We start from the raw sequence: 14,223 nt of genomic DNA, 5'->3' as shown, positions 1-14,223 counted from the left end.
ACGCCTTCAAAGCGACTGTCAATTTCAACTTATTTTCTACGAAAGGCTATATCTAATTGACTAACGTTAGTACTAAATAAATTAACTTTCTAATTAGTACTATCTAGTCCGTTACCTATATTTTTAACTATACTATAAACGTTCTAAAAATACTTTTATTATCCTTAATATTTAATATAATATTATTAATATTTTTATTAAAGTACAATACATCCTTATTTACCTTAATTTTAAAATTATCGACACGAATATTAATAAAATTAATCTTAATTGTATTAATATTAAACTCGTCCTAAATATTATCGAATTCGCAATTTGTATTTTAATTATAGTACTTTATCCGAATAAATATAAACTAATTAATATTCTTACTAACTAGTAAGTTAAGAGGGGTATTTATATATAAATAATTATAGCCGGGCGGAATACTACCTCTAATCAAATAGAACTTCCGGATAAGCGCCGTAGTATCGATTAATAAGGTACGGAACTTAAGTAAAGTAAATAAGGTAGTATTTAATTGAAGTAATAATATTAGAACGGAATTAAATAATTTTTATAAATTAGGAGTAAAAGTTCTATTAATTAATTCGCCTAGAGGAAATATAATAAGGGGAAGTATATCGAGAGGGTCGGCCTTATTAGGGCTATTTAATAAAGGGGGTATAATTGGACTAGTAGGATTATTACTTAATTTAATATTTATAGTATAAAAATTGTAATTAAATTGAAGGGTAATTCGTTTAGTAGAATTTTTGGATATTTTATAATAAGTTGTTTATTTAATAAAGTTAGGAGGAAACAACGCCGGATTATTGGACGGGTCCTTATTATCGAAAGAATTAGGTATAGGGCTTACTATAACGATAGGGTTATAGTATAATATTAACGCTACGATTATAGAGCCGTATAAATATAAAATAGAGGAGGAAATTACTAAATAAAATTACTGAAGTAAAATTACTAAAGTAAGGGATACCTATCGTATTAAGGGATTATATCGTATATGCCGAAGTCCGCGGGCGTAATAATTTAAATTAAAATAATATAATTAAAAAATTAATAGTAATAAAAGTATATAAGAATTTTACTAAAGGGCCGGAGTATAATTGAATAAAAGTATAGAAGAAAGGAAGGTAAATAATTAAAATAACCAAAGCGGTAATAACTAGCAAGGGGGTTAATTGTAAGGTCGATACTCGCCGGAGAGAATTATAGGATTTAATAATCGGTTTAGAAGCGTAAAATGTATTAAGGGCGATTAAACAACTTCCTAATAAAGGGATTAATTAATTAAAAATAATTTAGTTAATTAGATCTTTTAATTATAATTACTAAATATTATAGTTCGCTAGGTTTGTTCAAAAACTCCAAATATCCTTGATATAATTAATAATATTAAAGTAAGAAAGCGAGATGCAAGAAGGAAGATGGGCGGCCATTGGCCGGCCCAGACAAGGGTCCTTTTATACTAGGTCCCTAGTCCAAGCGGGGCCCACCCTGGCTTGCAGGGCGGGCGCCCCACTTCCCGACAGCCGCCTGCCAATGGCAGCCGACGGTCCTGCGATTAACTATAGTACTGGACTGGGTATGGCCCAGTCGAGCTGCATGCCAGCCTAACACCCTACTCTATAGCTAATCGTACATATCCGGTAATAGAGGGCTAGACTAGTAGTTAGGTCGGTGACGACCAGCGAATCCTTGGTGTTGTATGTTTTTTCGCTCTCTTTTTTTTCTTCCACTTCCTTTTCTATTTCCCTTTTCCCTCTTTACTCCCTCTTCCCTGTCCCCCTTTTTTTTTTGGTTTCGTTTTGATTAGAGTGTAACAAGGGAGGGTTGTTACATATTGTCCTCAACGGCTTCTGTGCACACAGTACAGCACAAGGGCACCACTCACTACGTACTTACTATTCTACCCGCTAGGAAGATCGCGGTTACCTAATTTAGGCTAAATTATTCCCTTTGTGGAGTAAGTACCAGAAGGGGTTCAGTGTGGATTTCAGCATCACCGGCTTCACGGCAGCGGCTGAATAGGAATATCCAACGATCACCACAAGGGGTCGGGGACTAGATATAGAAGAGAAGAGAGATGGCTGTCTGCCTCTGCGTTGGCCATTTTCCTGGATTTTCGATTTCTATCGGAACTTGAGTGATTTATTGTCTCTTGACTTTTCGCCGTCCATTTGTACATCATACATAACATGCCACGGAAGCAAGACGGACCAGTCGACTCTGACATATATATCATCTTTTGACTACTGCGCTTCTCACCGAAGTCGTACGGTAAGTAGCTTAACCTGGGTACGATACATCAACTGAACTGGAGCCCGAACCCACAGGTATTTCTTCCTTTTCGTTCCTTCTTCCACCTGGTCACTGGTCTGAAGACGCAAACCGACCGAAAACATTCCCATACTCGCGTATTCCAGTCCATACTCCCTTCCTTAAAACACCCTTCCTGTTGTTTACCATATTCCCTTGCTTTCCCCTTTCCTTTCCTTTCCTTTCATTCCCTGCCATATTTCGCTTTCCTCCTGTCCTTTTTTCCCATTAAATCCCACAACCGAAATCCGGTGTCAACACCAAATCAACAAACCAAGCCAGCCAATCATCCCACAGTCACCACGCAGCCATCGCAGCCATCACAGCACTAAGGTGATGACAGCTCAGCACTCACGTACGTGGCCGACCAATCCCTCTCAGTCTTGACCACCACCTCGGACTTCTCCCAAAGTCCCTTCACACCAGACATCTGCTCCAAAACCTCCGTCTTCCTCTGCTGGGTCAACAGACCCTTGCGTCCCATCGCCCTGCGCTCATGCGCCTCGCGATCCTCATCGGTCTTAGCGATGATTTCGGGTTTGCCGGGCTTGGGTTGCCAAAGGAGCTTGGGGCTAGGCAAGGCTTCCTCGTACGACGAGAAGGAAGCAGGGAAGGGGAGGGGAGTCCAGAGGGTGGGGATGGGGCTGGGGGTAGGTTGGGGGAGAGGGGAGGGGGCTATCCAGAGGAAGTTTTGCTTGAAGTCGGGGTTGACAGGCTTCTCTTCCTCCTGGTCATGCTCCAAGTCAACGCTAGTGGCAGTGGAGGGACGGAAGGAGTCCATGGAAGCGGGACCGTCGTCTTCCGAGTTGGCGGTGGTGCCGCTGGCTGTGGTAGCATGAGACACGCTGGAGCTACCGCGGCGCCTAGTCGCGGAACTCTCCTGGGCAACTTGGGCAGCGAACAACTTCTCCTGCTCAAGAGCCTCGATCTGGGCTTGGATCTTGGCCTTGCGAGAGGCTTCGATTTCGTCGAGCGAGGGGACCTCCGGAACGCCAGGCACGACGGCTGATTTCTCAGGACTCAAACCCATCTCCGCCTCGATGGCATGGATCTGAGCAAGGATGGACTCCCTGCGCTTCTTGCCGCTGCTGCTGGAGTGGCTGCGGCTGTTCTTGCGGGAGTGAGACCTGGAAGCAGACGAGCCCGAGCGCTGATGACGACGAAGCTTCCTGTGAGCGTAGGCGGACATGGCCGGGTGGACGGACTCTTCGGGGCAGGTGATGGCGAGAGAGCCAAAGAAGACGGGGTGGACACGGGCGACGTCGTAGGTGTAGCCAATGGCGGCGGGGTGGAACCACTCAGAGGTGGTGATGAGGGAAGAGCCGGCAAAGACGGGGTGACGGACGGCCGAGTTGAAGACAGGGGCGACAGACTTGATGATGGAAGCCTGGATGGCCTCCTCAAGGGCAGCTGCCCAGTCGGCAGGAGTGGCGGTGATGCGGCCGGTCTCAGTGCGGCACTTGACATTGATGGGGTAACCACTGGCGATGAGAGCCTCCTTGAGAGCGGCCTCCCATTCTTCGGGGGTAGCCTGAAGGCGAGGCAGACGAGCGGCTGAAGGAGCGGTCTCAGCCTTATCGAGCTGAGCCTTAGCGGCCAAGCTCAGAGTGATCCAATGTTGGTACACCTGCCTGCTAACGCCCTTAGCGGCTGCAGCTTCGGGCGTCCAGAGGCTGTCGGACATGAGCCTATCCAACGGCCTCCATGATTCGGCAGCCGAAGTCCGGGGTGTGCGATGCATGTTGATGGCAGCCGGCTCCTGCTCGGTGGTGCGGGTGTCGAATGTCGACTTACGGCCCGGGACAAAGAGACCTTTTGTTGCTACCGAGTGAGGTGAAGACAAAGTCTTATTTTCGGATGATTCAGGGCGGCTCCATAGGCCGGTCGAGATTTGCAGGCGCGGCTCCACGGCTTGGTTCTCGCTAGTCTCCACTCGGGGCGGAGCCGGTGCGGGCGCCGAGTCATCGATCAATGCGGCACTGGTAGCCATTGAAGGAGGAAGGTAGGCAGCATCGAAGTCATCGATCAGTGCGGCGCGAGTAGCCACGACGTCCTGGGCTCCCTGCCCCAGGATTGAAGGAGTGGAGTGGAGAGCATTGTCGTGCATCAAAAATCCTTGGTCGTCATATTGCTCAGCAACATGTTCTTTGTCATCCTGGGGATCCTCGGCGAGGCCGATCAGGATTGAGTGCTCGCTGGAAGCGTCATCATCATCATCATCCATGTCGGTAGCCGACGTAGAGGCGGATGGCTCTAGATGGCTGCTGCTGCTGCCGCTGCCGTAGTACTCATCGACGTTGTAAACAGGAGTGGCCGAAAGGAAGAGACTGTTCCTCGAGGGGACAGCGTCCGAGTTGAGGAGGCTGGCGATTTCCCAGAGAGTCGTCTCGTCAAAGTCGTCATCTTCTTCATCGTCGCTGTCCTGACGCTCGTAGTCGGACTCGGGGTCTTCCTCGTCATATTCGTCGAAGAAAGAGGTCGAGTAGTCGGGAGTGTACGACGCCCTAAAGGGAGGGATGCCGGAGCTCATGGTGCCGGGCATGGAGCGACCGAATGGACGCGGTAGAGGGATGGTCGCAGTGTCGGACTTTTCACCCCAGGGGAACTGGAAGATACCAAGGGTGCCGCGCTTGTCAGGGAGAGGCTCGGGGTTTTCGAGGATGTCGGGAAGAGCACTGACACGCTTGTTGCGACGAGGAGGTCGTTGGGTTACGGGTCGCGGAGCCTTTTGAGGCCGGGGTTGGGGAGTTTCTTGCAAAGAGAGACGCTTGAAGTCAGCAGGAGGGGCGAAAGAAGCCCAGGAAGGTCGCCAAAGTCCGGTGGTGTCCTTGGTGCTGGTGTATGGTTTTCGCCAGAGGTGCTTGGAAGAGATTTGGAGGGGAGAAAGATCTTTTCGAGCCGCAGGACGGGTAAATATATATGGCAGATCAAGTGCCAGTGAAGGGGCCTCGAGAACCTTGAGACGGGGCGACCACAGGAGGTTCGTCTTGTCGGTAGAAGCCTTGGGTGGCGGGGTCCAGAGTGAAGGCCTCTCTTCAGGTTCAGCCTTCCCCCAAAGCTGAGTGCTCGTGATCTCAAGAGGAGCCAGAACCTTCCGCGTCGCAGGGCGGACAAATGCATCGGCCTCTGGGAGGGGCGTCATGCACTGCTCGGCAACCTTGGGAATGTGCACCCACAGTGCAGTTGTCTCTGGAGCCTCCGTAGGTGCAGGGGGCGTCCAGAGTGAAGGGACCTTGTTCACATTCACCGCTGGCTTGGACCACAACTGCGTGCTGGTAATTTCAAGGGGTGGCAGGTCCTTACGAGCTGCGGGCCGGACAAAGGTCTCAACCTCCAGAGACGCGACCGTGGACGTAGGTGAAGCCTTAGGCACGGGCGTCCATAAAAGGTTTGCAGCGACAGTAGACTGTCTCGATCCAGGAGCCCACAGAGACGCAGTCTTGACCGCCTTCTTGGACAGCCAATTCGATACAGCATCCAGCTGCGCTGACAGAACCGAAGCTTCATCATCAGAGGCATCAGAATCAGGAGGAGTGGGGCTACCGAGCTGGACATTAGGCATCGGTAAAGACAAGAAGTTGTCGCTAGGTTGAAGAAGTCTCTCTGCGGCCGTCTCCATATAGTCGATGTTCGCCTCCGTCATCCGCTTCTGCCAGATGCTCATGTGTGACTTGACAGCATCCCTCGAGAGCCTGTTGGGATTGTAGCTACCACTGTTTCGCCACATGGTCTGACGAGAAGCTCTGCGCTCAGCAGCCATGACTCCAACAGCCGAGCCGCGGCCGATTACGATGCTGCCAATAGTTGACTCGGTTCTTGAGTTCCTGTTAGCTGGAGAGTTGGTCTGCATGCTGCTCAACGAATCACGACCCATATCATGTTTCAGTTCCTGCCAGTGATTCTCGTGGATACCCATCTCCTTCTCCAAATCCTCAAGTAGGGCGAGGCGCTCAGTGTGGTCCTTCGAATAAGCCTCGGTCCCGGGCTCTTCGAACTTCTTGAGCTGTTCCTGAATTTGGCGGAAGGCATGTTCTGGGGACTCAAGGGGCGAAGGCTCGGCCTGAACCATAACCTTGTTCCTGCGTGGACCGTTCAACGGCAGAGGCGAAGGAGGTGGCATCCTGATTCTTGACTTTCTGTCAGAGAACACGGGGCACTTGTCACCGACCCGCCAAGCTTGCACTGGAGAGCTTTGCTTGGGTGCAGGTTTGTTCTCGACCGCAGTATTGATTTCTGGGCGCTTCTGTTCTCCCTTCGGTTGAATCCTGGTTTCGCTCTCCTCACGCACGGGATTTACCACCGGCCGAGGCATAGGTTGAGCTACAGCAAGGCCAACACTGACTTGAGTATAGCGGACGGAGCTCAAGGGTGTATCGGCCTCATCTGGTGACTCTAGACCCTCATCATTCATCAACTGTCGTGGTGGATTAACAGGAATAACTGGGGATGATGCCCGCTTCGCCGCCGTATCTGTCTCGTACTTGCTTTCGGTAGCCTTTGTTGGTTCCTCGACGATGGTAGTGCTGCTTGCGGTCTTGGTAGTGGAACTTTTCGTTGATTGGCTGGGTTGTCGCACCTCGTCGGAATCCACTGAAGAGGGAGATTGAAGGTAGGAACTGGCAACAGCAGGAACCTCGGGAACTGGTGGCATTTTACTTGGCATCTCACCAGGGTACATGCGCTCAATTTTCTCCGTGACCGTCATGCTCCTCGTCCGATTCGGCTGCGGGCGAGTTCCTGCACCTGCACTCTTCAGAGGTGCAAGGGGCAGCGGCACATCTTCGGACATATACATGGACTTCTTCACTAACGAGCCGCTAGATTTGCTCCTCCTATGCCCGGCACCCGGAATGGCAAAAGGATTAGGATCAGCCACCTTTCTCGGAATGGGCCGAGGACGGTGTACCACCGATTCAGGGGTCCCGGGAGATCGAGGTTTGTTGACGGTCATATCATCAGAGCCCAGCAGAATGTCATGTGCAAAGGCGGGGTCGTCAAAGATGACATTGTTGAGGAAAAGAACAGTTTGCTGACGTTCTGCGCCGGGTGCATCCTGTTCGAGCTTCAATGCTCGAGCTTTTGGGTTTGATGGCAAGCCAGTAGTGGGTCGCCTTTGAAGCACGGTCAAGGGCCTTTCCTGTGGCGGCGTGGGAGGGGAGGCAGGCAATTGTCTCGAAGGACGGATATCGAGATTTGGTAGTGCTTGTTCGAAGTCCTCCTTGGGAGGGGACACGGATCGAGAAGGGAAAGTGGACTGTCTCGAGGCCTCTGATGGTTCTGGCGACTGGCGCGGCGATCGTTGTCTGATTCCACTCATTCCTGGCGACAGTTCTGTTGAAGAAGTCTTTCCCATATTTTCCGGGCGAAGAGAAGAATCGGACGAAACTGGTGACCGAACCTCCTTTCTCTTCACACTCGCAGCTCTCTCCATGTCCTCCCTGGGATCCATCACCGGCGGCTGCGTATTCATCTCCCTCTTGGCCTGGCTCGTTTGCCTGAGCAACTTCTCCCTTCGCTCCCGCTCTGCCCTCATGGCTTCCTGCAAATCCACGGTGGGAATCTTATCGAGCGGGCTGTTCCCGGTGTTCTGGAGAACGGGATTGCTGATCTGTAACCTCCCACCTGCCGAAGCCCCCTTTTTATGAAGACCAACAGCAGCCTTAACCGACCTGGTTCTTGCGATCGTTGGGGCGGTATTTGCTCGGATAGGCGGAAACAGCTGTCCTTCAATGGGAACTCCGCCCATGCCAGCCACTCCAGTGATGGGCAGTGAGATAGTCGGGAGTCCCTGAGTAGGTTGGTTCTTTGTCGATGGTGCCTCCCTAGGGTTGATGAATGCTGTCTCGGACCTAATGGCAGCGTCCTTGACATCTTGGTAGTTACCGCTGGGAAAGTAGGTATTGGACGTGGAAATATCGCGGCTGATTTCGACACGGCGAGGAGAGAGTGCTTCAGGAGATTTGGATCGCAGTATGCTAGCCGACCCGAGGCTACCAGAGCAGAGAGTAAGAATGGCTGTACCCAGTCAGCCAGTGAGATCAATTTCCAGAACAATGACACTTACTGATTAAAATGGTCAGGCCAATGGCAGGCACAGCAGTTCTGACCGCCAGGGCAAGATAACGGAAACCAAGGTGCAAGGTTACGCTGGTCGCGATCCAAACAGCCAGGCCAGCCATGACCCAAAACAGTGCCTTCCGCCTAGCATCCTGAGATTCGGTATTGAGCTGAGTGTTCTGGGTCAAGGCGCGTGAGATGAGACAAAGAAGAATGGCGGCGTCCATGGAGATAACGATGATCGAAATGGGAAGTTCGGAAGAGGCAGCGACGCAGAAAGAATCGGTTTGGGGTCGAGTGAATCCAACAAACACTACTCCAACAACAAGTCGACTCAGTATTAGGAGTTGGGAGACGATCTGCACCGCGGATACCTTCTCCCCCGTGTTTTGCGCCCAGTGAAGGTATTGTTCGATGGAAAATCGGGCAAGTTGGTCAAAGATGGTAGCGAATATTATGCCGACCTGGCAAGAACTCGACGAGGTGTCGACTTGGAGAAGAATAGAAATAAAATCGCTAAGTGCCCACAGGGCAGCGGTGGATAGAAAACCGACGAGGACCAGCCTCTGGCCGTCCCGGAGTATCGCGATGCCATGACCCTTTGCGTAGAGAGCGAGAGCCGCGGTTGCGGCGTACAACACAAGACCACTGTTGACATATTAGCTTTGAGATGTTATTGTTTGCTGACCATGGATGAACTGACAAAGTGAAAGCCGCAACGAGGGCCTCGGTGGCACCTTTGACGGCCATGGTGGTGAACAAGAGTGGATATGGTCAGTTGGCAAGATGGAATATTCAACGGGCGGAGAGAAGGGAACCCCAGTCAATGGGGGTATCACAACCAAAAAAAAAAAGAAGAACACGCTTGATGGAAAGATATTAGTCAAAAAGAATGTATCATGTCGACGTGCCTTGCGTCTGTGAATAGCGGCAATGACATGCTTGGGGGGATTCAAGCCATGTGCAGAGTTGCCAAACGCCAGTTCAAGGTGAGAGAGGAAAAGGAGAGAGAGAAAGGAGAGCAAAACAGTTTTCTTTGAACGTGTGTGTGTGTCAGACTGACTACCAACGAACCGGTGTTGGGGCTGCTGCCAAGGACAGGCTGGCTGCTATCGACATGGACTCGGATGTACTATGTCTAGTATCGGCCCCAACCCCCGGGATCCCAGCATCACGAGTTCGTCGGTCGGGGATCACTCACGGGAGCACAGGCTCAAACACGAGCCGTCCCAGGGGAATACACCAGGAGTGGCGTAATGATCTTTATGCCGGAACAAGGCCCGGAGGGTGATTGGCTGGGGGAGACGAGGCTGATGATATCAGAGCTGTGGTAATGGTGGTAACGCCTCCTGGATTACCCCTTGGCGGTGTTTCAGCCGAAACCCAAGACGTTCCATTACGCTCTGGCACTTGCAAGGAAGGGGTTCTGGATCTGAGCCGCCGGGACTGGATTTTCTTTCATCTGGAAAAGAAACAGGACTCGCGAGCATTTTTGGAAATAATGGATCGTGCTTTTCCTTGATGGTGGTGGCAGTGGCGGTAAGGTTGGAGCAATGACTGTGGGGTGTGGTCCAAGATTTCGCCCGCAAGAGCACCGTGAACTCCCAACGGGTTGCGGGGTCTTAGGTCGTCGGAGTATAGCACGGCCACCATCTCGGCAGCATTTCCGGGACATTGTTTGTATCCATCCATCTGAGATGCTACTGTCGGGACATTGTCAATTTTCCGCCGCAGGGGAGATAATGTCGCGATCCGAGGCCGGGACGTGGTTTGGATCAATTGAGCTCGGCAAGATCCGACAGATTGAAAGATGTGATGGAAGCGCCTCGACAAGTATGTAGTTCTCGTATCTCGAGTGTGGTGATAGGATGACGCTGGGCTTCATTCGCGACAACACAGAGTGGGAGTTGATGAGACAAAGGTAAAGGGAAGTGACTTTGCAAAAGGGACTGGACGACGACTTCAAGGGAAAGTGCGCACTGGCCAATCAACGCGAGGCCTTTTCTGCTTGGTGGGGTACATAGCATGGTGGGGTCAACCTCTGTGCTCTGTGGGGGAGCCCGGGCCCCCTCTTTCGTCTGGCTTGTCCCAGGTCATTGTTCAATTTCGGCCTTCTCCAGTTCCGCCAATTCCTTTTTCTTTCCGTTCACCATGTAAATATAAGGGACTCTGATATAGCTCGCCTCGTCCAAAGAAACGACCCATTCTGGCGCAACACCAAACACGCTAGTCCTTCCATCCTGAATGTCGGGTTATCCGTTTCCTCGACCTCGTCTTGGCCTCCAGCATGGATGTTGGAAGTCCATAATGAAGCCATATCATTAATAAGGACGGTCCCCCGGTTGGGAAGCACACGTACGGATGGTTCACGCCAAAAGGGTGTTACCATTACCAATGGATGAGATGATTGTCTGACGACTGTTTTCTATTCATTGGCATCAAGTTGATAGTATACAATGAATGTCATCTAAAGGGCGTATTCGGGGTACCCATTGTCGTCTTCTGTCGATCCAATCCATCCATGTCCCGGAAGCCGATTCAAGCCGGACCTAGCATCGGGCCGCATCCGAGATGGCGGGCGTGCCCGGTTTGCTGACGCTACTTACCAGGTACTCCTCATATCCCCGCTCCGTTGCTTATCATCACTTTCCATATTGGGTTGTTGATGTTCCTATGCCTTACTTCTCATGGTCGGACTCACAGGGACCATGTGCCGTGAGTCACGGATGCATGTGTCATAGTAGCCTTTCAACAGTTGATTCAAGACAGATACATAAACAAACTGTTGTTTGGCTATAACACGCCCTCATCGTGACACGTCAACACTCCTCATCCCATCACCCGCCAAAATGCCTTCTCGCGAACTAGAATACCCCAAACAGCCGTACAGCACGGTCAAGCGACTCAACGACAGAGGTGATTCCGCTTTAACCCCCGTGTATCCTCACCCACTTCATCGCTAACCGATTTCGCAACCCAGCCCGCTACTCTCTCGAAACCATCCACGGCATCATCAACTCCTCCCCCTTCCTCAATGTCGCCTTCCAAGACTCTTCCTCCCCCTTCCCCGCCGTCCTTCCCATGATCGGCCAAATGGGTTCCTTTTCTCGTCCTTCCGCCGACCTAGGCGACGTTCTCGACTTGTACCTGCACGGGTTTGTCCCCTTCCTCCCTTTTATTTCCCCCCTTCCTCCCCTTCCTCCACCCCCTCACCTCAGCCCCCCACTAATCCCATCCAGCTATGTTTCCTCTCGCCTCATGAATCTAGCTCGAACCTCGCCAGACGGCGAGGAAGGAACCCCCCTAACCATAACCGCCACCCTCCTAGACGGCTACGTCCTCTCCCTCACCCCCAACTCGCACTCGTACAACTACCGCTCCGCCATTCTGTTTGGGTATGCCGTCCCCGTGACCGACCCGGCCGAGAAGCTCTGGGCAATGGAACTAGTGACCAACAGCGTCGTTCCGTCTCGGTACCAAAACACTCGCACTCCGCCCAATAACGCCGAGATGCAAAGCACGAGTATACTCAAAGTCAAAATCAAGGCGGGCAGTGCAAAGATTAGAAGTGGAGAACCACATGATGAGCGGGGGGATTTGGGCAACCAAAAAATAAGAGAAAAGACGTGGGTGGGTGTCGTGCCTGCTTGGACGCAGTTTGGGGAGCCGGTGGCGGGAGGGTATAATCAGGTGGATGAGGTGCCGCGGTATTTGGAGAGTTGGAGGGTGGAGGGGAATGAGGAACGGAGGAGGGAGGCGTATGAGGCTGTGAAGGAGGGGGGGAAGGGGAAGAAGGGGGAGGGTGAGTGAAGAGAGAGGTTACGTAGATAGGTAGGTTCTTTTTGATGTGTTGTGAATGATATCGCCTGATTTCCTTTTCGGAAAGGGGGGAGACAAACTGCCATCGTCATAAGGCATTGAAGCCTAGGCTGATTACCTCTAGTGGTGGCCGATCTCCGTTCAATCTAGGTGGGGATACACCCTGGTCAGGCCATGCACCGCACCGGAGCCGGACTGTAATCGGGTCCACGTGTTTATTTCAACGTCGTCTCAACCTTTTCCCATTCATGTCACAATCGCTTCTCAACGTCTGCTGTACGTCTCTTCTTTTACTTACCAAATGTATCATCCATGATTCAGCTACTTTTCATCCCACTTCATTCTTCCCTTCATCGGTCTAGAAAATCCCGAAAATGAGACAAGTTGCTTTTCACGAAATCATCCGCATCAGTCCCCTGACAAGACCAACATGCCTCTCAACCCGATCACCACGAAAAATCCGAATTCCGATCCAGGCACGTCATAACTCATCCACCAGCGATCCTCCGATTGCCCAATATGACGACAACAACCCCAACCACCGCTACTGGTGGACCGCCTGCGCTCCATCCCTCACCTCCATCCTCCGCCACTCCCAATCCTACACCCCCTCTCAACAATCCCTCCACATCTCTTGGTTCCGCAACAACGTCATCCCCAACCTCGGCCCGCGTCCATCTTCTTCCTACCGCCTCTGTTCCCCTCTCAACTACGAAGGCTCTCCCTACCGAGCAACTTGGAACTTTTGCTCTGCCCCCGCCGGGTCTCCATCGCCATCCTCGGTGGTAGGGACGCTAAGGTTTAGTTTCGACCCAATACCTGACAATGGAAGCATCAAAGAAGACCCGACGAACCAAGAGGAGTATAAGCGGTTATTCCCCTTACTTGCCAGGGAGTGTCATGGAAAAGGGGAGACAAATGCCGATTTAACCTGGTACGACGAGGTTAAAGAGCACATGTACCTGACTCCGTCGGAACAGGCGGTACTTCAGTCGAAGTTTATCCCTAGATCTAGTCAACTACCGCCAGAGCACGCAGCCATCGCCATTGGGTGCGTGGGGGAGAAGAGGGTATTGAAACCCTACTTCTTCGCTGGACCAAAGAGTATGGTAACGGGGTTGTCCCCTCATCAGGTGCTCTTTTCTGCACTTTGGGGAATCCGGACTCGGGGAGAGGAATTGAAGCCCGCTGTGGATCTAGTTGAGCAGTACGTATCTTCCCGGGCTACGGTAATGGCGCCCAATTGTATCGGCATCGACGCTGTCTCTCCCGACCAAGGCGCGCGTGTGAAACTGTACACCCTCGTGCCTAGCAACGCCTTTAGCGTGATGCGCGACGCAATGACTCTCGGGGGCCGCTTGACCTCCCCGGAAACAAGGCGTGGTGTGGAGGTTTTGAGGAGTATCTACCACCTCTTGCGTGGGGACCGGTCGCCGATAAATGACGCCACAGAAGAAGTGAGCAAGCCCTGTCGGTATGAGAGCAAGGAGAATAGTTACTGGAAGGGGTTCACCAGCTATGAGATGCGTCCGGGGAAAGAGGAGCCGGAGGTGAAGGTGTATGTGCCGCTGATGCAGATTTTTGAGACGGAGGAAGCGATAATTGAGGGACTGGAAGAGGTGTGGAGGGGGTTTGGATGGGGAGAGCTGGGAAAGGGGGGGTATGGGGAGGCAATTAGGGAGGCTTTGTGAGTACTACTTGCCCCGTCTTCTTCAGATTTGAGCTGCATGGAATGTTGAAGGTGAGAGAGATTTGGAGGTGAGAAAAGTGGTTGCTAACCAGAAAAACAGTCCGCATGTGGATTTCAAGAAGGCTCCGGGGACACATACTTGGGTGTCATTTTCTTATTCGGATCGGACGGGGCCGTACATGACGGTTTATTTGGCTCCCAGGCTTCAGGAGGGGTATGATTTGGGCGTCGTGCGGGATGGAACGTAAACAGGATGGCGGTTGGCGAGTGGATTGGTGACGGGTAGGTGGGAGTTGGCAAGGTTGCGGCGTGATCGGTGAGAGTGCTTCACCTGC

General features: G+C 51.7%; 2 protein-coding genes across 2 annotated transcripts; one reads left to right on the top strand and one right to left on the bottom strand.

Moving 5' to 3' along the window:
• Positions 1 to 2,449: 2,449 nt before the first annotated feature.
• Positions 2,450 to 9,312, bottom strand: B0T23DRAFT_153271 (uncharacterized protein). Its single transcript, XM_062832576.1, has 3 exons — positions 9,083 to 9,312; positions 8,387 to 9,027; positions 2,450 to 8,337 (listed from the first exon to the last, which is right to left on the bottom strand). Exons 1-3 carry the CDS (start codon positions 9,127 to 9,129, stop codon positions 2,651 to 2,653), a joined length of 6,375 nt encoding a protein of 2,124 aa, XP_062693419.1. The 5' UTR covers positions 9,130 to 9,312; the 3' UTR covers positions 2,450 to 2,650.
• A 1,916-nt stretch (positions 9,313 to 11,228) lies between these two features.
• On the top strand, positions 11,229 to 14,136 carry B0T23DRAFT_316140 (aromatic prenyltransferase; the record flags this gene model as incomplete). Its single annotated transcript, XM_062834907.1, has 6 exons — positions 11,229 to 11,295; positions 11,360 to 11,534; positions 11,619 to 12,185; positions 12,578 to 13,318; positions 13,715 to 13,885; positions 13,989 to 14,136. The coding sequence occupies 6 exons, from the start codon at positions 11,229 to 11,231 to the stop codon at positions 14,134 to 14,136; spliced, it is 1,869 nt and encodes a 622-aa protein (XP_062693418.1).
• Positions 14,137 to 14,223: the final 87 nt, after the last annotated feature.

Source organism: Neurospora hispaniola (assembly GCF_033458365.1).
Source record: "Neurospora hispaniola strain FGSC 10403 chromosome Unknown B0T23scaffold_4, whole genome shotgun sequence".
In the NCBI taxonomy this organism is placed as follows: Eukaryota; Fungi; Ascomycota; class Sordariomycetes; order Sordariales; family Sordariaceae; genus Neurospora; species Neurospora hispaniola.
Note: the sequence above shows the minus strand (reverse complement) of the source record. Positions and strands in the feature narration are given on the sequence as shown.

Excerpts from the sequence above, each read along its gene's own strand:
- B0T23DRAFT_153271 (XM_062832576.1), bottom strand. The coding sequence starts at position 9,129 with ATGGCCGTCAAAGGTGCCACCGAGGCCCTCGTTGCGGCTTTCACTTT. Across the intron at positions 9,028-9,082 it reads CTCGTTGCGGCTTTCACTTT|TGGTCTTGTGTTGTACGCCG; the intron begins GTCAGTTCATCC and ends ATATGTCAACAG. Across the intron at positions 8,338-8,386 it reads TGGCCTGACCATTTTAATCA|CCATTCTTACTCTCTGCTCT; the intron begins GTAAGTGTCATT and ends GACTGGGTACAG.